Below are 23,636 nucleotides of genomic sequence, written 5' to 3' on the forward strand. Positions count from 1 at the left end.
AAAATTTAATTTTTCTAAGCCAAACTACCTCTTGGTTTGGCTCCACAAAGGCTCCTTCAGAGGCTGGGACCCTCCTTTCCCTTCCCCCAGGGCTGGATAAACTGCATATCCTCATGGGCAACTGTTTGCTAATAGGTTATGGAGCTTTAGCAGGCTGGCTGGAAACCATAATAAAACCTGGATTATTACATGGCCACCACCTGTGATGAAACTCTCAGTTCTTTCATTAAAAACCATCACTGCAGTATTACAACTCTTAATTTCAGCAAATGGGTGGGTGTGGAGGGTTTGTTCCCCATGCTGCATGCTATGCAATTTACCAATTAGAATAACAAGTAGTGTAAAAACAATTGGACCTAAAAATCAGTGCCTTGGGAAAGTGTCCTGTGTTGCTGGGCAGGGACCTGTGTCTTGAGTTTTCAGTTTTAATCTCTTGATCTGGGCTGGCAGAGGTGGGAAATCAATGGGGACAGGATGTACTCTTTACTCAAGGCTGGGTTCCCCAGTCCAGATATTGCCATCAGTGCCACCCAGCTGCTCCTCCACCATGACAGAGGGACCACATCTTAGTGGCATGCTGACCCCATGCACCAGGTTGCAATGCCCCTCGGTTTGGTGGCCCTCTCAAATGGGGGGTGTGAGGCAAACTGCCTCTTTTTTGCCTCCTCCTCTTCATGGGCGTCCCTCAGCCCAGTAACTGCAGACATAGACAGGTGGGGGACCAGAACAAATGACTTAGTCATATGTCATGCATTTCCACATCTATGAAACTGTGCATTTCTGTAAGAGATTGCACATTTACCCCAGTGTGAACTTGTTATTTCCTGCCTCAATCTCTGTATTTCGTGACATAAAATTCTCCAGTTGGAACAAATTGAGAATTTTCCTGTGTTTTCCCCAGGTTGTAAATTTTGCTCCTTAGCTTGGCAGTGGGAAACATGGAAAATGCCAAGTGAAACGATGAAGTACTTCACAAATGTGATCAGGGCGTGATGATTCTCTGGCATCACGAACTTTCACACTGATCTAGCTGGGGGCTGTGTATCCTGTTTTGTGAGACCTTAATGTAATGGTCTTGTGACTATAGGGTGTATGACACATCTCCTCAAAAGTGGGGGAAAATGTGGCTTTCTCCCTTCACAGGCAATAGGTTAATGGGGAAAGACAGGCAAGACTCAGTTTATCCCATATGCTCCTTTTTTGACACTTGTAACTTCTGTAAAGTATTTTCCAGTGTTACAAATAGCAGAATATGACTGTGTCTATGGGCATGGCAGCATTCCATGCAGTTGGCTAGAGTCTGCACTGAGGAGACTGTGATACTATCACTTCCTTTTTCCCATAAGCAGCTGAGGATGAATGAATTGGTCCCAACAGTCTCCAGGAAGGTGCTTCTGGCATTGGGTCTTTCTAGTTAGAACTGCATTTTAATCTCACACTCTGTTCATGGAGGAGGGATAGCTCAGTGGTTTGAGCATTGGCCTGCTAAACCCAGGGTTGTGAGTTCAATCCTGGAGGGGGCCATTTAGGGACCTGGGGCAAAAATTGGATATTGGTCCTGCTTTGAGCAGGGGGTTGGACTAGATGACCTCCTGAGGTCCCTTCCAACCCTATGGTTCTTGGCAGCCTACTGGCATGATCCTGTGAAGTTTGGCTGGTCTGAAGGGGTTATGGTATGTTTGACCCCCTTTTCTTTTTGGATTGCTGTTGTTCCTTCCCACACTGTCACAGATGGGAAGTGTTTGTTAACTAATAGTTGTCAGTAGCTGAAGGAATCCTTTATCCATCTGATGCCAGGTCAGATATCTACTAGAGTTCCCGTTTGACAGCCATAGGTAAACTGGAATTAGATTGTTGGCCTACCCATTGCGCCATAAGGACCATCAGTAACTGAATTCACACAGTCTGTATGGATTTGGTTTCAGTATCTTTATTTGCAGTGCTCCTTTTGACCCCCAATGCAGGTGTTCTGTTTACTGTTCGTCTGTATAATTATATTTTCCAGAAACATGATGATAGCTGTTCTGTCAGCATTATTAAAGCTGGTGCTGTTGAGTATTTTATTAACCTCTGCCCTGCATTAATGAGGGTTCAAATGAGTAGGTTGTGTTTTCAACAGGGAGGATCATCTACTGGGCAAAGAGCTACAACCCATGAAGATCCTGCCCTGGGTTCTAATCCCATCTAACAGACAGTTGCCTTAAAACAAGTCCTTGTTCAGTCTCACCAGCTGAGAAACTAAGTAGAAACAGCACCTCACTTAAAATCAGATGCTTTCTTTGAGCAGTCTTCCTGGGGCAAATCTTAAAAAGAGCCCTCATTTGGCTCCCCAAAGCTGAGGCGAGCCTTTCTCTGAAAGATGGGAGGCTCAGGACCAGCAGCACAAGCACTTTCCATGAGAAAACACACAGCAGAGATATGTCTCCTGCTGCATTACAAGCTTCAGGTCTGTATTTTAGCTTCTCTTGACTACTGTGCATTGTTGAGGTGGCTCATGTCACATCGGTCAGTTGGTAATCCCATTGCAGAGATTGTATTCATAACTGTGTGCAGTGCTTACTTTTCCTAAGGAGGCTTAACACCTCCAATAAAAGTCCTGTTACTAAATTTCTTCCATTACAAACCTCTATCCCAGTCGCATTCTTGCAGACTGACTACTGAAATATATGGTCATGCTGACCTTTAACTGTTCCACTGGACCCCTTGAACCCTCATCCCAAAGGACATTGCATTTTAGAAGGCCAGCGACCACCCTGGCTACAGCAGCAGCAACTAAATCATTCATACAGCTTCCTTGGATGTTGAATGCAGCTTTCTAACAGGCCACCCTAATCTTTCTTCCTTTCTTGTCTTGTGGTTCCGTCTTTCCTTTGTCTCTTTCAAATGGTTCTGTAAAAACTGAGAAACGGGTCGATTCAAAATGGGTTTTGCTGAGGGTATAAAATGATATTTTAATTTAAGCAAAATCTCTGTTTAAGTCTCAGGATGAGACTAAAAGAAACCCTGAAATTAGGTTCAGATCAGAATTTGCAGTTCAAACCCACCTCTCTGAAGGGCCAAAACAGAATAGCAAATCCAAACAGCCAATCTTTGAGAGTGCTTAAATTCAGAAGCAAATTTCAATTCCCGCCCCTGGCTGAGTGAGGAAAGTTTTGGTTCTGCTCATTCCCTCCATCACTGCCTCTTCTCCCCGGTTGCTGAGGGTAATGGGAATTGTTAGTGACTCTGTGGCTGGCTCCACGGTGCAGATGATGAGTCTGCAGAAAGCAGAGAGAGTGAGATCTCTGGGCCCATTTACAGGACTTTCTGTATCTCATTTTGACAGGCGCGTAGGCAGGAAATGTTCTGGAACAAACAAATAAAACCAGCGAGTGGCCCAGTTCAGAGAAATGCCTGTCATTTTTGCCTGTTAATACCATAGGTGCAAAAGAAAGGCTCGGACCTTATAAGGCTTACAGAAATAATTCTTTATCCAGCCAGGAATTACTCCAGACATGGAACTGGCAAAATAAGCTCCGGCAATAGGGTTCACTGTGAGTGATTTTTGTACACCGAGATCACTGCTCTGCTATAAATTGCACTAGACTAGGGTCAGTTAGGGTTTCCAACCCTCTCAGTTTCACCAGGAGGCTACTGGAATTGGGCTCTATCTACCAGGGGCTACTGTAGCCAAATGGGGAGATTTTAGGCGCTAAAAGTCTGGCTACGCAGTGAGGCTAAGGCAGGCTCCCTGCCTGCCCTGGCCCCGCGCCACTCCCGGAAGCAGCTGGCATGTCCCTGCAGCCCCTGGGGGTGGGAGGCGCAGGGGTCTCCACGCACTGCCCCCACCCCGAGCACCAACTTTGCAGCATTGGGAACTGCAAAGGGGGCAGAGTGCCTGCAGGCAGGGACAGTGTGTGGAGCCCCCTGACTACACCCCCCCACCCCCAGGGGCCACAAAGACTTGCTGGCCGTTTCCAGGAGTGGTGTGTGGAGGGGGCAGCATGCGGAGCCACCTGGCCCCGTTTACCTTGGGCGGCTCCCGTGCAGCGGGGCTAAGGCAGGCTCCGCCCCCGCAGCTCCTATTGGCCGCAATTCATGGCCAATGGGAGTTGTGGAGTCGCTGCACAGGCAGCACGTGGAGACCGCTGGCTCCCCCACGGGCCACAGAGACAAGCTGACTACTTCCAGGAGCGGTGTGGGGCCAGAGCAGGCAGGGAGCCTCCCGAGGTAAGTGCCACTGGGCCACAGCCTGCACCCCCTTCCCCCAGCCCTGAGCCCCCTCCTGCACCCCAACCACCTCCCAGAGGTTGCACCCCGCATCCTCTCCTGTACCCCAACCCCCTGCCCCAGGCTCAGCCTGGAGCCCCCTCCCACACGCCGAACCCCTCAGCCCCAGCCCAGAGCCCACACCCCAAACCCCTGCCCCAGCCCGGTGAAAGTGAGTGAGGGTGGAGGAGAGCAAGCGATGGAGGGAGGGGGATGGAGTGAGTGGGGCGGGGCCTCAGAGAAGGGGAAGAAGTGGGGCCTCAGGAAAGGGGCGGGACAAAGGGCGGGGCAAAGGTGTTTGATTAGACAGTTGGAAACCCTAGTTAGGATAATGGAACCTTGAGAAGGGTCTTAGCTATTCTTTGGGTGAATAACCAGCAGGTGTTAGAGCTTTGGGGCCTGTTTTATAGGACCGAGGCTGAACCTGCTGTGGTGAGACCCAGTGCCAGTAGCTTGATTCTCTCTGTGCTGGTTTGATACTGCGAACAAAACTCTGTTAGGGCCTCGGCTGGCATCTCCAAGTGATTTTTACTTGAAACCTAAACTCATGATGAAACTACCATTTGCGTTGTCCACATTCAGTTAATTTTGTTCTTCTCATCATGGGCCTGACCCATAGTCCTCTGAAGTCTGAGGAAAGACTCCAGTTGACTTTAATGGGCTTTGTATCAGGCCCTCTATTATCCTAGTTTCCATCTGAATGAGACCCCACCTCTATTATAGTGGCACTGAGGTAGTTACTGTGTGAATTTAGGCTTTTGTAACTCGGGGAGTAGCTTCAGTCCTTGTTACAGATTACATTGATGGAATCATTAGATGCTAGATGAGGACAGTCCTCCTTCACTTTCTTGGGTTTCCTCAGGCCATGTCTACACTAGAGACTTTACAGTGGCACAACTGTACCGATGCAGCCGCGCTGTTGTAAGATCTCCTGTGTAGAGAGCTTTCCCATAGACATAATTAAACCACCTCAACAAGCGGCGGTAGCTATGTCGCGGGAGAGTGTCTCCTGCTGACATAGAGCTGTCCACACTGGCACTTCTGTTTGTGTACCATATGTCGCTGGGGGGAAGAAGGGTTTACACCCCTGAGTGACATAAGTTATACCAACGAAACTGCTTGTGTAGATGTAGCCTCTCTGTGTCCTGACTTTGAAACGTTTGTGTGATTTCCATACAGGTGAAGGGTGGGGTGGTAGAAACAAAAATAACCATTGTTCGTGCTGATGGACTCGACAGGATTATAAGACTTCTCCAGTCTTTAAGTGATACCGTTAAACTGAGGAGGAATGCCTTCTTCCTCAGGAAGCATTGAACAGTGCATTCTTCTATGTTGGCTTCCTTGTTGTAATATTTGGACTAGCTGAAGATATCTCAACCATGAGGTCACCACTCCTTGCAGGGCTGCATTCCTTCCAGGGGAAGGTTTCTTCCTGGAGGCCGCCATTTGAAAGAATATCCTACCTGATCAAACTTCTGCAGATATGAATTCGTAACAGTGCTCTTTCTATGACTTAGCCTTTCAGTTGCCATAGGCATCAGCTATTCCTTCATCTCCATCACCTGTGGCCCCAAGAAGTCCTTGAAATCTCATCAGGGACCTTGTTTGTTCTCATGACCAAGAACTGGAAAATATCTCCAAACTTTTTGGAGACCAGGAGTCTCTGTGCTCCTAAATCAGGACTGGATCAAATCAAGGCAACTGCTGCTGCTTTCCCGTCCAGATTTCTGGTGGCTCTGTTATTGCAGGTCTAGAAATCTCTTGTCCAATAGCACCATTTCTTTCTCTCGCTCTGATTTCTAACGTTTATCCTGTTGTCTCATTCTGTTCCGAAGTATTTGTAGTTGAGTTACTTTCATACTGCTGTATTTTATCGTTGTCTAAATCAGCATCTCACTACAGCATCACTGCTGCAGCCTATAGAACCCGTGCCATGGGGAATGCAGGCACGCAAGCGAGCCATATAATCAGACAAATAGCTAGAATTCCTCAAAGACTAGTGTTCGCCTCATAATTATTTATTTTTACTTTTTTTCCCTAATCTATCCCAGAAAGCAAAAATTTCCAAATAAGGAGGTGGGAGCAGCTGCTCTGCAAACAAAGAGCCACAAAAATAATTCTAGCCTCTACCCGGGTGTGAAAAAGATTTTCAGACTGCTGGCTGACCTGCTGGCTTCTGTTTGGCTTCAGATAGTGGGGGAAATGCAATGGTCCATTTCAGAGAGTCTTGGACGCTCTTAGGAGCAGAGAAGGGTCATTAACTTTTGAGGCACTAGTTTAATATAGAAGTATGGTGATGGTTCCTTCATGAAATGCAGAGAGTTGTTTTCTTTGTATTACATTAGTGCCTAGAAGCCCCGACCAAGATCAGGCACTGTAAACATACATACACAAAACTGATCCTATCCTGAAGAGCTCCTAAATTTCCTGTATGTTCTCAGTTGCATATAAAATTCTCCCTCACTTCCTATCCTAAACTGTGTGTTAAACAGCTGCTGAATTCTGCACCAGAGGTGGCTGCATTACAGCGAAGATAAAATTATTTAGGGCAAGTCTACTCTTAGAATTCTGCATTGGCACAACTGTACCGCTGCAGCCTTTAAGTGAAGATGCTCCTACACCAATGGCAGAGCTTCTCCTGTTGGCGTAGTTAATCGGCCTCACGGAAAGGCGGTAGCTATGTTGACTGGAGAAGCTCTGTCTACTTTGGGGGAGGGAGGGGTACTAGGTCAGTATAACTGTCGCTGGGGCTTATGAAAAATCCACACCCCGGAGGGAACGCAGTTCTACCTATGTAGGTCTGTAGTGTAGTGTAGATCTGGCTCCAGATGAAAGGTGAAAATAAATGTTACCACTTTTGCACTTCACTTGATGTTAAACTGGGATTCTAGAGAGGTGGGAATTAATCACTTAGAGTGAAATTCACAGCTACTCAGCAGAGGCCAGTACACCGCCTATGTACTGTTTGTCCTTTTTAAGCCCTTAAAGATTGTTAACTAATAGGACGGGCTATTGGTTCCTTGCATTTCTAATGAAGCTCTAGTCTGGATTTGGTACAGCTGTGAGGAGCTGTTCTTGCATAGTCACTGCTAGACTGGCTAGAGTAATTCTGTCATGACAGGGCCATCTACTTGGTTCCTTCTCTTACCTGGCTGGAATCCCAGTGATCTCTCCCAAAAGGATTAGCTGGTCTGTAAGGGTGTTGGCTGCATGACTAATCTTTTGCAAACAGACTCATTCAGAGGAACCCCCATGACTGGCCAAGCCTAGCTTTGCTGTGTGCACTGCTACACAAGGTCCAGGGGACAGGTGGCGGTTTTCTTTCTCTGGGACTTTCAGGGATAGAGAGAAAACACCATCTGCTCCTGAGTTACTGCAAAGTTCCCAACAACACAGAAAAATGCTGGCTTTTTCAGTCCATTTAGATCATTCGTCCTCAGCCAGCATACCTGCAGGAGCCAAGAACTGTATCAGGCTGTGACTGTTGTCGCAGTGGGGTTGTAGTTTCATTTATCTGCTCATTCCTGGGTCTTTGTGTAGTATGTCAGTGTCCCTGCCATGGCTGGCCGTTGTTTCCTGTTGACGGGTTCGTAAACTTTCTCTGGGGAGCAGAGGAGTCATATTTTTCCTATTGAACTTGCCTGAACAAAGCAATTTAACAGCAGGGCGGGAAGAGCGACGGGGAAGGGGCCCTTGCATGAAGGACACATCTGTGGAGCAGCATCAGTAGAAATGGTTTATTTTAAAAAAGCCCTCTCTGAAATTCTGTTAATTAAAGAAGTTCTTAATTACAGCATTCAAAAAGGGTAACGAATACACCAGCCCCAAGAGATTCTCCCTTGCTCTGGTGTCATCTTTAACTTTCCTCAGCGGAATAGGATGGTCTGCTTGTCCTTCCTGTTCATTATTGTTCATGTACCAGTCTGATACCTAGGACCATATCTCATCCTGCTGTGTGCTGCCTAGGGGTGAGCAAGGAATGGGACACAGTCAGTAGCTAAAACCAGACCCTTCTGCTTTGCTGGTGCAGGAGGATAAATGAGATAAAATTGATATTGGATACTGGATTTGACTCCATGTAGTTGATTCAGGATATGCACAAATAAATGTGCTTTTCTCTGTGGGTGTCTGTCCCACGTTTCTCTCACTCACATTCTTCAATTCAGTGAGACTTCAGCATGACAAGTTATACAAGTGTTGCCAATGAAGTGTAAAAGAGTCAGACCCTTCAGATGTCCGTCCATCATAGTGTGTAGACCTACACTGGTTCCAGATTCAATCCCTTGTGTTCCTTTGTCAGCGCACATCCATCCCTGTCCTGGGGTGGTGTGGGGTGAATACCCCATCACACCACACTAAAGGGGTTAAAATGGCTCAGCAGGGGCTAGTTGACAGGATGGGAGGCCACCTGGGTGAGGTATAGGCTGGATATACAGCTGGAATAGAACGTGAAGCCCAGCTGGACAGGAAGAAGAGGGGCTTGTATGAAGCCAGGGAGTGGAGAGTAGAAAGAGAACTGCAGGGAAAGAGAGTCAGCAGTTATTCTCAGGGTTGAGAGAAAGGAGTACTAAGAAGCCTAGGAAAAACAACAGCAAGAGTGAGACCTCATGGACTTCAGCTGCTGATTATGGGGTCCCTATGCTGGACCCCAGTGTACAGCGCAGGCCAGGGTTCCCCTATCAATCACTGGGGGAGAGGCATGGACAGGCTGTGGATTTTGAAGACTGCCTGAGGTGGTTTGGTTAGAGAGACTTTGATACCCCTAAAGGGGGGAAACTATAGTGACCTGGTCAGAGGACCAAGACACAAAGAGGAAGTGCTGCAGCTCAAGTGGGAGGCTGCAGAGTGAGAGACTGGGGCAAGGGGGCTGAGGAGGCATCAAACCAGTGGTGAGCTAATCCCCAAATGAGCCACAATGAGGTGCCAGAACGGTGAGTGGAGTGGAACCCCGTGGTGTGCAATCTGCAGAACACATGTAAATCTCAGCAATACCCTTCCTTCCCAGCTTTAGGACTGGTATACACCAGAAAACTAGATCGAACCATCTACGTCGCTCAGGGGGTGAAAAATCCACACCCTAAGTCCCCGGGTAGACAGCACTAGGTCAATGGAAGAGTTCTTCCATTGATGTAGCTACCACCTGTCAGGAAGGTGGGTTAACTGCGCCAATGGGAGAACCCCTTCTGTTGCTGTAGGTATTGTCTACAGTGAAGCACATCAGCAGTGCCACTGTAGCATTCCAAGTGTAGACAAGGCCTTTCAAGGTTAGTTTCTTTACTGGATCCTTCTGGCTCTTGTGGCCAGCTGGCTCATGTGTGACCTCAGTGGAAAGGGCTTGCCAATCTCCTTGCAGAAGAACAATGGAGGTTGTTTGTGAATGCAGCCTCCTTCTCTGACTCCTGATAAGCTCCCTCTCCCCAGAATCTCTGTGTTCTTTGTTGACTTTGTTAGGAAGCCAAGCAGAAGGACAATCTCTCTCTCTTGCCCACCCCTATCCCCCTTCTTTTTTCAGTCTGGCATCCCATGATCTGTATGTTGTGCCTCACCACCTAGCGCTCAGGAGAACTGCAACCATCCATTATTTAGACAGTGAACTCCTTAGGGTTCATCCTGCTTGTGTGTCTTGTGCAGGGCCAGACATGATGAATAAATAAATAAATACATATTCCAGCACCATAGAAATAAGAAAAAAGCTGGCAAGAGCATAGAACACGTTCAACTCCCCTTAACTGCTCAGACAACTAGACACACTCACAGTGTCTTGGCTTGGCATGGCCTGTAGCTGTGATGCCGGTGAAGGAGAGCTGATGTTCCTATGGACAGCACCAGGATTCAGATAATGAAGGTACCTTGCAGAGAGGTGAAGTGACTTGTCCTAAGTTACATGTTGAGTTAATGGCAAAGGGTAAAATTTTCAAAAGTACTAAGTCCAATTCTCCAAAATGACTTGGGAGTGTAAGTCCCATGGACTTTCGGTAAGACTTTCAGTAGGTGCCTCAGACACTTTTGAAAATGGGATTTTTAAGCATGTAAATCACTTGGGCTCATATTTTAAAGGTATTTAGGAATTGCTGTGCTCAGAATTGCACACCCGATTTACGAGTCTAAATCTAATTTTCAAAAGGAATTGAGGCACTTAGGAATCTACTCCCTAAATGCAGCAATGCCTAAATAGCTTTAAAGATCTGGACTATAAGCTCTTGATACTTTTACCCTGAGCTGTTAATAGAACCCGTCGGACCTGACTCCTACGTTCCCTCCCAGCATTGAACCAGCAGAGAACATTGTGGTTGTAGTAAGTACCTTGAGATGGCTCCCTGTTGGTAAAACCACCTCTTTTTAATGTGGTTGTCATTGAATTCACGGACTGATGACATCAGGAAATCACTTGTCTGTGAGCGGTATAAATTCAGGGCTTGTCTTCACGTACAGTCCTACAGTGGTGCAGCTTGACTGCTGTGGCGCGTTAGTGAAGATGCTGCTGCACCTACTGGAGAGCTTCCCTGTCAGTGAAGTTAATCCACTACCCCAAAAGGTGGTAACTATGTTGATAGGAGAAGCTCTCCTGTTGATTTATTTAGCATTGTCTACACAGGGGGTTATTTCGGTATAACTATGTTGCTCAGGGGGTGTGGATTTTTCACACCCCTGTGCGACATAGTTATATTGGTATAGGTCTGTAGTGTAGACCTGGCCTCAGTGTTGGTTCCTTAGTTGGGAGTCAAGAGAAGGTGGAGTTGGGGCCCAATATGAGCATGTAATCTTCACTGAGCTCCAGCACTGGCATCTTTGTGAACACAGAGCATGCTAACTGCTGTTGCCTATAGCTTACCACTCCCAAAAGCCTTAACCAGAACAGCAAAGGTACTATAATAATTCTTTGCACTCAGATGGCATCTTTCATCCATGTATCTCAATGTGCTTTTCAAGCATTAATGTACTACACTTCACAGCCTTATAGATGAGGAAACTGAAGCTGAGATGGGTGAAATGACTTGCCCAACGTCACACAGGAAACAAATGGCAAAAATAGAGAGAGAATCCAGTAGTCCTGCCTCCCAAACCCTTTCCCCTACCCCTAAAGACTACCTCCCACCATCTGTTCCCACTTAAACATAATGCAATGTATTTCTGTACAGCATCCTCCATATACCGTGTCATAAAACCCTTCCTGGTCAAAGAGTTAAGGGAAGGTTTGAAATTGGGGTCAAAAGAGGGGGTGTGACTCTGAAGCGAAATTGGAGCCATGCCGCTGTGTTAATTATGTTTGATTTATCCACTCTGTTTTTCCTTGTGTTTGGATGTGTGACAAAATTGTGTCCTGCACAAACATGAACTTCCCTGGGGGGGTGTCGGTGGGAGAGTGAAGTGGAAAGTTGTGCTGAGCTAGCCAGATGAACGCAGAAGCTTGAAGCCACCTCATTAGTGACAAGGCCACCACTTGTTCTGAAAGATACACTTTTTGGCCAGTCGGCTCTCCATGGAGACCACGGCTGAGTGACCTTCCTGTCCCGACAGCCGCTCCCTTGCACCACGTCACATGGCTGCTTGGCGTAAGGACTGGGAGAATGGCAGGATGTGTGGGAAGGAGCCCTGAGGCATGGCATGTAACCCAGCCCAGAACTGCTGTGGTCACAGCCTATGCAGGAACATGTCTGCTTGTTTGTATTTTCCAAAATTAAACTCCAGTCCTGGCAACTCTAAATGTCCCAGTTAGGAAGCAAGTGAAAAAGCAGCAAGCTCCCTCTCATGCCTTCCATGGAAGGCTCTAGACCTGCCAGCTCCAGGGTTCCCCTCCTTTTCCTACTCACTGTTTGGTGACTGACTGACACTGTCCTCAGGGGAGCCACAAATAGGTCAGATGAGTGATATCACTGAGCAGTGGTCCCTGGCATTAGCCTCAGGGGTATGAGGGAGGGATTGGAAAAAGGGCAAATTTCCCAGACACTAAGACAAAACAGTGCAAAGGTTCAGGGGCAAATCACCCTGTCCTTGGCCCAATCTAGGAAAACCGTTTTAAGGCAGAACTTGGGCCCCAACCTGGACAATGAGGTTGTTTCCACAGTGGGCTCTGCAATCCAATGAAGACAGCAGCAGAAATGGGGTGCTGGATGCTCTCAGTTGGATCTTCAAAGTGCAGGAGGGAAAATGATACTTCTGGGAAGGGAGAAGGAAGGAGGAGCTTGCTGAGAGCCCAGGGCCTGATGGGGAATGTGAAAGTGGGGGGTCATTTAGAGAATCCGAACTCTGCCTGAACCTCGAGACTTCATGCATATCTCTCTGCGGTAATGCTGAGGTAATGTTTGCTACCTGCCCCATCCTGGCACAGTTAGCATTAACCATGTCTGATTGCCAGATCTTGTGGGCTTCACTTCTAAGCCAGGCTCCTACACATGGGGATAATTTTATGTAGTCTGTGTTCCAGCATGGGCCAGGGAGTGTTGTGGCTTTTCCATTCCATATTCCAGCCCTTTTCTGCTAGGAGCAGGTGCCTGTTTGGGAGTTCATGTAATAGGTGTTGAGAGCTTAGCCCAAAAATAGTGGTGAAACGTAGTGAGGGTATGCTGGGAATTGCCGTCCTGAACAATCCTAAGGGAAAAACACTACAGGCCTGAAAAATGGGATTGAAATGGCTAGAGAAGATCATGTTGGGCCAACCATTATCTCATGAAAGTCCCACTTCACTTCTGGCAAGAGCTGAAAGGTAGAGAATGTTGATTGGCAGAGTGCTGGGAGCTAGAGAACTGACCTTCAGGCTGGGAGACAGGAACTCCTGGTTTCTAATCCTGACTGACTCATTGTGTGACTTTGGGCAAGACACATCATCTCTCTGGGTCGCTAGCAATTAACCACTTTGAAGAGCTGAGCTGAGGGGCTTGTTAAAACACTTTGAAGAGGGAACCTATTATATAAATGCTAGGGGTTATTTTTGAGTAGATGAAAGCACTGGGAATAGACTCATAGATGCATAGATATTAAGGTCAGAAGGGACCATTATGATAATCTAGTCTGACCTCCTGCACAATGCAGGCCACAGAATCTCACCCACCCACTCCTGCAATAAACCTCTCACCTATGTTTGGGCTATTGAAGTCCTCAAATCATGGTTTAAAGACTTCAAGGTGCAGAGAATCCTCCACCTGTGCCCCATGCTACAGAGGAAAGCGAAATACCCCTAGGGCCTCTTCCAATCTGCCCTGGAGGAAAATTCCTTCCCGACCCCAAATATGGCGATCAGCTGAACCCTGAGCATGTGGGCAAGATTCACCAGCCAGATACCCAGGAAAGAATTCTCTGTAGTAACTCAGATCCCACCCCATCTAACATCCCATCACAGGCCATTGGGCCTATTTACCATGAATAGTTAAAGATCAATTAATTGCCAAAATCATGTTATCCCATCATACCATCTCCTCCATAAACTTATTGAGTTTAATCTGTAAGCCAGATAGGTCTTTTGCCCCCACTGCTTCCCTTGGAAGGCTATTCCAGAACTTCACTCCTCTGTTTGTTAGAAACCTTTGTCTAATTTCAAGTCTAAACTTCCCAAATAGCACTGCAGGCACTGAAAATCTTGGAGGGGGTTTCCCCTGCATGCTGTGGGGTACAAGGTGAGGTGAGGTCAGTTACACGTTTGGAAAAAAGTGGATATTTAGGAAGTACCTGCAGTTTGGAGAGGGTGCAGGGATGATTCCAGCCCACTGTAGGCTGGGTGGGCAGTGAGAGGGGTGACTGGGCAGATGTGCACAGAGAGAAACCCTGGAAGACCGGGCAAGGCAGAGAGATGGTGACCAAGTGGCTAAGGAGCAAGGAGGGCAACCTTGGCTAAGCATGCAGGGTAGTTAGAGGGTGATGCTGGGCAGATGGGGTGCAAAGGTGGGCAATACTAGTGGGCTAGACACAGTGATCTTAGGTGCCAGGAGAGTAATCTCCGTCAGACCAGCAAGACTGGCGGGAGGGCGATACTTGACAATCCTCATTAATGGCTCTTCTAAAAAAAAAATAAAAAATCTGTTCCTGGAGATTGCTTTCTGTACTGTTCTGAAATGAGCAGCTCATTGTCTTTCTCCTGCTTCTCTGAATAGAACAGGAGAAGCCCCTGGGAGCTGCAGTCCCTTAGAAGTCCACCACTCTAAACAGCAGCATTAATCCATGTTAGGTGGGATTCTGGGGTCTGGGGAATAAGAGAGAACTAGAGCTGTTCTTCTGGATTCTTCAGCACGATGTTTAAAGCACTTGGGGTGCTCAGCTAATCAGGTCACCAGCCTGGCTGAACGTTCTTAGCCCATCACTCTGCATGGAGGGAGCCTCAGGCTGTGGGACTGACTATTCCATTTGTAACCATTGGACCTCTCCATCTGAAGGTCACCCTGAGGGGGAGAAATTAGTCGCAATGAGATAAACTTTATTTTAGTGCTCCACACTTCAGTGCTTTGTAATCAACACATGATGCTCTTGAGCACCCCTTTGGGTTATGTTCCAGGGTGTCTCCTTTGTGACAGAAACCCTTGGTTTTGTAGTATTATGAACTGTTTCTGAGATGCCTTATAATGGAGAGCATTGGGCACATTTGTAATAGCAGGAACAGGAAGTCAGGGTTGTAATGGTGTTTGAGAGATGGCCATTGCATTGTGATTTATTAGAGAACAAGTCAGCAGCCCATGGAGCCTTACAACCCCATGGGACAGGTCGAGTAAAATTCAAAGTCCATGCCACTTGGCACAGTGATGAAGTGCTGGTTGCATTTGTTAGGTGTCCTTCGTTTTGATACCTGCTTGTCTCTTTTCCATTACTCATGTTCAAGTCTAGTCATCATCTGGTAGGAATGAAAGGCAGGCTGGCCCAGCTAGCAGAGCCGCCATGTTGTTTCTGAGATGTTAGAGATGTTTCCTAGCACCAGGAAATTGCATCAGTGTGTGACAGCATTGCTTCATCCCATTGTGACACAAGGTCACCATGTATTGACCTGATGACAAGGTCACATCACTGACTTTGAGTGGTCCAAACCAGTGCAGGCTCTAAATTATCTGGGAGCCAGGCTTGTAGGACACTGGCCAGGCCCATGGATATCAGACAGACTTACAACTTCAGCTACTGGATGGCTAAGAAATTATCCTTCTGAGCTTCATCTTGAATACTAATGCAAAGTCCACCTGCTGGTATCGCAACAGTGACGATGCCTGAAGAGGTGATGAGGAATCATTCTGCCAGCAAGCAGTCTTGCCTTTTCCATTTCTATTTCCCTGTGGCTCACATGTCCTGAGACAGAGAGATGACTGTGCTGCTTTGGTCAGATTTGCACAAAGTCCACAAAGAGTGGATTGCTTGATATCTGCTTTACACTGAAAGAATCTGAACAGCCGGCTCTGCCCAAGTCTCTCTGACTGTGGGATCCCCCATGTTCAGTAGCAGTGCAGGAGAGTACATTACATGAGCTGTGCCCAGCACATCTGTTTTCATGTGTAATGCATATTTTACCTCTGAAATCTGTGGTATGATTTATAGTTTGCTTGGCTGTATGTGGTATGAACGCAGCAGGCATGCATCTACTTGGTGCATAGGGTATGTCTATACTATCCCATTGAGTGTGCAAGATTCAGCTAAGGTTCAGACAAGGCCTTTCACTCACTATGGGCAGCTGCATCCCCAGGTGTTAGCTGAAGGGCGTCTCTACCCTTCTGAGCCACAAAGAGCTGTACTGAGCTTTCCGCAGCTGGAAGTGACACTTATTACATGTCACAGACCATTTGATTTCCCCCACATTCCAGTCTTGGGTGTTAGTGCATGGAAACCAAGGGCTTGTTCTTCCTCTGCGCTTGAAGGGCATGCAGTTCAGAAATGCCTGCTCTTGGCAAGTGGGAGCCCTTGAGTTAAATAATGGGGACCTCCCATGGTTTAAGCAATGGGCCTGTGCTCCCGTAATGTGATGTGTAAAATGAGTTTTAAGATCCAGCATTCCACCGGTGGCCCTTTGAATTGGAAAGGAAAAAACATAGTCTCTACTTCCATTCTGCTTTTCACTGGGGAGCTGAGAGCCGCTATGGCATGCTGGCTTCGCCAGCTGTAGATGACTAAATGTAGCCTGGCTGTGTGGGCTGCCTGCAGTCCAGCCAGAATATTCCTGCTATCTCTTCCCATAAACACTGCAGCCTTTGTCTTCTGCCTTATCCTGCCTTTAACATTACACAGAGCTGTTACTGTGCTCTCTCTGGAGCAAAGTCCCCTCTCTGTTTTAGGGGGTCTTTTCTTCAACCCTCTCATTGTCCCTCCATGTTTATTGTGCTGGCTTAGGACATTTATTTCGGAGAAAGGAGGAGATGCCCCCATTTGTGGGGGTTTTATAAATGTATTGCATTCTCCAAAGAGCTGCTGAGCAAACAGTGTGTGGTCGACATTAACTCTTCGGTGCCATGCAGGTCTAAAATGCAAGAGCCACGCTGGGGCTTTCTCAGTGTGTGGAAAATTGTGTTGAGAGAATTTGGAATTTGCCTGCTATGTAATGCAGCAGCCATGCAATCCTGCAAAATGACTGCTTCAGATCCAAGCACTGAGTTTTAGGGTCTGCTCTCCCTTTAGTGTTATCTGCCCTTAGAATTATAAGAGCTTTGTTTGTGTCATTGAAGAAAGGCTTCCAAATTCTGCAAAACGTAATTGGTTCTAGCACTCACTCAGAGACAGATTCTGGAGCCCTCCTCTGCTGCAAGCACCTGGCTCACTGTGACCCTGTTGTGTGGCTGCATTCAATGTTTTCCTCCTACATCTCTTAAATTATATCAAAACCATAAGACCCATGTCCTCGGTGGAATAGCACTTTTCTGTAGTGGAGTATGTGTCAGACAAGGCCAGGTAGCTTGAGGAGTCAGGAATTCCATGAATTCTAATCCCAGTTCTGCTACTGACTTTGTTTTTCTCCTTAGGCAAGTCACTTAACCTCTTTGTCTCCGTTTTTTTACCTATAAAATAGGAGTAATAGTTCCCTTGTGTCATGCCACCTGTGCCAGCCTTAAACCACTTCTTCTCCTTTCATCATACCCTTGATAACCCTTCCATGGCTTTGAGCACCCATGATGCTTCTCTCCAGCACCTGCAGATTCTGTGTTCCGAAGTCTAGTTAGTCACAGCTCTCAGTCTTAACAGCCCATTAGGAGGACTGTTGTATTAAGTTAGATGGAATAAATGGGCCAAAGGTGTTAACATAATCCAGTCACTATTCAACATTAAACAGTGTTAAACAAGGTTCAGGGCATGATATAAAGATCTCAGCATTCAATGTTATGTCAAACACACCATTAAAAATCATTTTAACCTTTTATTAAAGATAAAGAAAAGAAGGAAAAACAGTTAAAACACTTTGAAATGTAAAGTATTAAGTAGGGCTTTCGTTTTGACAACATCCCTTGTTCCCTTTCCCTTTAGCTGGAGAGTTTTAGAAGGAAAAATTCCTGTGTTTGACAGTCTCTTAGATGGTATTAAAGATGGTAATAACTGTCCTTTGGGGAAAAGAGAAGAAGATGGTTGAGTAGGGTTGTGTCAAAAAAGAGACCCAGCAGTGTCTGACCGGACAACAAAAGCCAAGTTACCATGAGGTGGAGGGAGGGAGGTTGGGTCATTAGCTCGTGCCAACCCCTGCTCAGCTGGGGCCACCTCCTACCTGAAGGCAGGCTCCTTGTTAGGCTGCAGCAGCTCCTGTCCCAGACCCAGAGCAGAGGGAGCCCAGTGTGAGGTGGTGGTGAGGTGGAGACAATCCCGGGAGGAATGGGAGAGGGTGGGGCTTGGAAGAGGAGTGAGCGATAAGGGCAGGGCCTCGGGGGAAGAGGCAAAGAAGGTGCAGAGCCTTGAGGGAAGAGGTGGGGCAGGGCCTTAGGGGTCCGGTTACCAGCAATTAGAAAGGAGGCAGCCCTATGGTTGAGATGAGCTGGAGCTGCCACTGCTCCTGTTGATGTTTCTGTTAAAACTTGATCCTGTTTCATCTTAGTTTGGTGTTTGGGATTCAGCTGGAGCCAGTAGGGATGGCAGTGTCATTTGGGTTCATTTGTTTCTGGCCTGTTCTGTTCAGTACACCTCTTAGGATTAAGATGCTGAAGGCCTGGGGTCCCAGGATCAGTGGGGGTGGCAGCCATGAGGTGAAGCTCGTTCCAGTAACATCTGTTCTTTTTGTCTGTTCTTCTTTTTGTTCTTTCATCCTTTCCACTCAAAATCTTTCTTTTAAGGGCCAAAAAAAGAAGTGATGGGTGAAATAGCCCATCCCCTCACTATTTTGTCCACCAATTAGGCCTAATATCTGACATACCAGTTTTGGCTCATTAGCTTCCTGCTCCATATCTTTTAACCAGCATAATTTAAACACAGTCCTTGAATTATATTAACTTGGCCTTTTTGTTTAGACTAACTCAATTATTCTGTCTCCCTTTCGTACCTTTTCCCATCAACATTTGTCTTTTTAGCTCATGGTAACATCTTACGGACTTTTACACAGCTTTTACGGTGGAACTCACAATTCAGGTAAATTTGTAGGCCCAATTGTCATAACAGACCCTGGGTTGCTTCCATACCCAGAGCTCCCTTTTCTAACCTAACTACAGAGATCTGGTCTCAGTAACTTCACCACTTCCAGAATTTTTGTGGAATTTCACCAATTCCATTTTAAATATTGTGAATTTGTAAGCAGGTAAAACTTTGTCATTAGAATGGAAATGAAGATTTCAGCATCAACTTCCCTTTTGTCTCCTTGTCACCCATCCCATTGGCTGGTAGGGCTTTTAAAATGCTAAACCGTTCTAAGTGAATTCCCCATATTGTTTTCTGTGTTTCTGAGAACCTGCAGAAACAGAATTTTCTGTGTTTGTGTTTAGGTTTCCAGTGGTGAGAATTTCTCTGCTCCAGAGGTCCTATTTAACTAACTCTACATGAGAATTGAAACCTTTTTTCAGTGCACATTGGTTAGATCTCAGGTCAGGATGTTATTCAACAAGCACAAGACAGCAGTAGCTATGCAAGAGTATAATTGGAATAATGTGGTTTTAAGAGCTGTTACCTCATGAAGCGCCACCAAAGATGGGGAAAACTTAAATCTATTATTGGAAAGCTGGGATTGCTTTCCAATACCAGTGGAGGTATGCAATTAATTTCTATCGTAAGTGGTTCACAAGAAAATACTTTGAAATAATTGCTCATTCACACCAGGAAAAAATACAAGCCAACTACCAAACAGGTCAGGATGCTATCTGCCTTTTTTATGAGTTCTGAGTGGACCATTGCTGCATTAAAGATGCTGAGAGTCAGTGCTAATCAGATGGGCTCAAGGCCCAAGAGTAACATAAGTTCTACCTTGCAAACAGATTCTCATTTATTTCTTCCAACAGAAACCTATCCATGGCCCATTAGCCATCTCTATCTGCTCGTCTTTGGTTAATTTTCCTTCTTATTAAAACTGTTCCTTATAAATTGATTAAAATGTAAATACATCAATTTCATGTGTGCTGGCAATACCTGGTTTTACAACCAAAGTCAGAAACGTGTCCAAGGTTAGTGGGCTTTTCTTCTAGAAACTGCCCATCAGTTTTTAATTAAGCATTTCAATTCAGTTAACATGATATAATTAAAATAGTTAAGGACGCCATTGCTTTTTGTCAGTCAATTAACATTGTGGAATTTGGCATTACACTTTAAAAATATATTGAAGCAGCTACAGATTATGCTGCCTAGTGGGAGGGAGTTGGGCAGATTGCTCCTTTCCTGAGGAGGAGGGAATATGAAATTAATACAAGTGTTCATGATGAAGAAATCCATGACCGAAGCTATTCAGACATCCAGGTGTTTTCCTGTGGCAGCTGTAGGCCATAACTTTGTTGTCACATGACTTGTTTCACATAGGAAATTACTGAATTTGTCTCATCTCTTCTCTCTTCTATCTTCAAGGAATTGTTTCATCAGCGAAGCGCACAGGGATTCCGGCTCCTCGGGAAATTTCATCAACTGTCTCCAGAGAGAGAGCTGTGTTGCGTGGTCCAGCCAACACCAGGAAAACTCAGCCCAGCCCAACTTCTTCGGGCACGCCCACCCCTACCAAGCACCTGCGTCCTTCTGCCAAGTCCAAGCAAGAGAATGAAACTGGGGACAAGGCAGTTCTGGAGTCCCAGGTTAAGGAACTCTTGGCAGAAGCAAAGACAAAAGACACTGAAATCACCAAGCTCCGGAGTGAGCTGAAGAAATGCAAAGACAAAGGGTCAGTTAACTCTGAAGGGATTGGTGCTTCAGACCAAAACGTAGAAATGTTACCAATGTCACCTGGTGACATAGACCCATTAATACAGACTCTTCAGGAAAAGAACAGGACTTTTCAAAAAGAACTTGCTAGCCTGGTGGAAGAAAACCGGGTTTTGAAGGAGAAACTGATTTATCTAGAGCACTCCCCTCTCTCGGACACAACAACAAGCAGCGGGGGCGACAGCAGCTTCACAACCCCAATCACTCAAGAATCAAGTTTTGGAAGCCCAACAAAAAATCTATTGAGAGGTGAACCAGATGAGCCCAGACAGCGTGTGAATGGAGAAGCAGTGCGAAAGTCAGGTTCTTCTAGCAGTGATGTGACTAAAGCCTCTTTGTCACCCGATGCATCTGATTTTGAACATATAGCAGATGTACCTTCTAGGCCAACGTCCTCCAACAGCAACCCCTTTAAGGGTTCCAGATGCTCCACCACAGGGAGTTCTCCAAACAACATTAGTGACCTTTCTGTGGCCTCCCTGACAGAGAAGATACAAAAAATGGAAGAAAACCACCACAGCACAGCAGAAGAGCTTCAAGCCACTTTGCAGGAGCTGTCAGACCAGCAACAAATGGTGCAGGAGCTGACAGCAGAAAATGAGAAGCTAGTGGAAGAGAAGGCTCTGCTGGAGACCTCCTTTCATCAGCACAAAGAGAGAGCAGAACAGCTTAGTCAAGAAAAAGAAAAGCTGATGACTGTCCTACAAGAGCGATCCAAGAATGAAGAAACCAAAGTTCAGGAGGGGAAAATCCTTGAACTAGAGCAGAAATGCACAGAATTGCTTGAGAAAGCACAGTTTGAAAGAGAAAAGCTGCTCAACATCCAGCAACAATTATCCAGCAGCCTACGGAGCTTAGAAAGGGAGCATCAAGACGCTCAGGAGGTGATCAAGGGACTAAGAGAGGAAAATGAGAAGTTGGGTGGGCTTTTGGAAATGGAACGACAGAACAACAGCATGGTGGCAAAGTCTCTAGAAGACTGTAAAGTTGCCTTAGAAGGCCTGAAGATTGAAAATGGATCTCTCAGAACTCAATTAGAAAGTGAGAAACAAAAAGCTGCAGAGATCAATGCAATGGGATGTATTACTGACAACTCTGAGGTGCAAGAGATGCTGAAAGTGGCCCATGCAGAGAAGGATCAGTTAGAACTGGCTTGTACAGAGCTCAAACAAGAGCTGTTGAAGGCAAACAGTGAAGTAAAACATGTCCAGGGCCTACTGGCCAAGGTAAGACAAAAATAGATTCACATTCAAGGCCACCAGATGCCCGCCTTCCCCCATCAACCAATACAGTGGTTTCTTCATGAGACAAAGACCAGTAATGAAGTAGAGCTGAGTGAATAATTTATAGTGAATAATCTAATCCGTTAATTTTTTCCTTTGACAAATGTGCAAGTTATATAGGATTTTTTTGCAAATTTATTCTCTCAGAATTATTTGCAGACTAATTCCTGGTCTCTAGATCATTTGTGAGCAGTTCACTGTGAGTACTCAAGATTTTAAATTTGAGTTACACTAGTTAGTTTTGATTGGATTCATAGGTCACATGATATTGGGTCTATTTTCTGATTGAGCAAGCATAAATTTCTAGTATCAGGTTTCTGTACTCAAAGAGAACTAAATAACTGATGGTTAGTGAACAGCAAATTTTAAAGTCAGGCCGAATCATGTTGGTTTACCAAGTAGTGAATCAAATGACTGGTCCTACCAGTGTTACTGGCATGAGAATAAAGGGTCTTGCGTCCACTGAAATCAATGGCGTCAAGTCAGTTGACTCAAAATAATGCAGGATCAAGCCCAAAATGAATTTTTGTAAAAACATTAATATAATATTGGACCATCCTACTGAATTCAGATACAAAGTATCAGCTAGCACATTAGCAATTTTATATACTTTTGGCTAAAACTGAGTGTAATCTGTTTGAGGACTAAATCTTGCCTGGTAGAGAAACTGACTTGATGGTCTGATTGGTCATTTCCATTTTTAATTAGTATGGTCCTTTTCATGGAAGGGTCTTTGTTTGATTTTTACTGATGTGATTTCATCCAAGACAGTATGTCTCCTCTGCCTTTCAGGGGGCTTGGGTGTTGATAGATGAGGTAAAGGAATTTCAAGGGAAGAGTAATGTAGTGGTCCTGAATAGTATCCGGCAACATAGCAGTGGTGTAGCTAGCACCTTGCAACGCGGGTATTAACATATAGCCTGCTGATGTGGATCCCAGGTTGTCTATATATGACAATTGGTGGAGACAGAAAAGTCCTGTTAGATAACTGAGTCCATCATGCTGCAGGGCAGAAAATAGTGTCCCCTGAACTGCCCACCTCTTCTTGCCTGCCCCCTCACCCCCCCCCCCCCAGTCATATATGCTGTTAAACTGTTATAAAGCTGACCCTAACTAACATTATTAGTGCAGTTTTTGGGATTCCAGAACAATTTTTTAAATGCCATGTCATGTGTGATGTTTCACAAAACCTGAAATCAAGCACTTATTTAATGGCTACAGAAACAATTTGTTTTAGAGCAGTTTTCCCTCTCCTAGTTCTGTAGTTTATAGCTTCTTCCCTTTACTTTCAGTCCCCAGCAATTCTAAATCATTACTGATTCCATTTTCTATCTGAGCCCAGGTGTTCAGAGTGTAGCTGCACTGTTGGGTGTCAAAGAGTAAGTGTAACTGTCATGCAAGCCTCTGATTAATGTCTACCACTGCAGAGAGAGCACCAGTGTCCACCGTGGTTCCTGGCCAGGGGAGAACTATGGAGCTGAGTAGTTGGAGAGGAAGTGAGCGTTGCCAAAAAGCACCTCTATGGTTTGAGTGATTTAGGAAATCCAGATGTTCTTTCAGCTGGAGTAGGTGACCACAGCAAATGGAATATAGTAGGGGAGACTCCTAGTGCGTTGGCATGTTCACTGAGGCTATGCTTTATGAAGAATAAATGAAAAACTGCTGAATGCTCCAACTCTGCACTAAATTTGTATTGCTTTTTTTATTGCTTGGTTTTTAAACCACAAATTTCCTCCTTTTTACTCTTTCCTTCCATTGAATTAGGTTGTTTTGCCATTTGTGACACCCAGACAAGACCACAGGCTTCTCTAAGGCTTCCCTGTAGCCAAACTCTGCCAG

The 23,636-nt window shown here is 45.8% G+C and overlaps 1 protein-coding gene across 10 annotated transcripts in view; it reads left to right on the plus strand.

The window, feature by feature from the left end:
* The window catches only part of SPECC1 (sperm antigen with calponin homology and coiled-coil domains 1), a 177,473-nt gene that overhangs the window by 82,737 nt on the left and 71,100 nt on the right, over positions 1-23,636 (plus strand). For all 10 annotated transcript variants that reach the window (XR_012665382.1, XR_012665383.1, XM_048823630.2 and 7 more), the window contains one exon: positions 20,167-21,740. Coding sequence is in view for 8 of the 10 variants with exons in the window: in XM_048823630.2 (XP_048679587.2) it covers positions 20,167-21,740 (1,574 nt within the window). In the remaining 2 variants the exon portion in view is untranslated. The remainder of the gene's footprint in view (positions 1-20,166; positions 21,741-23,636) is intronic.

Source organism: Caretta caretta, chromosome 17 (genome assembly GCF_965140235.1).
Source record: "Caretta caretta isolate rCarCar2 chromosome 17, rCarCar1.hap1, whole genome shotgun sequence".
In the NCBI taxonomy this organism is placed as follows: Eukaryota; Metazoa; Chordata; order Testudines; family Cheloniidae; genus Caretta; species Caretta caretta.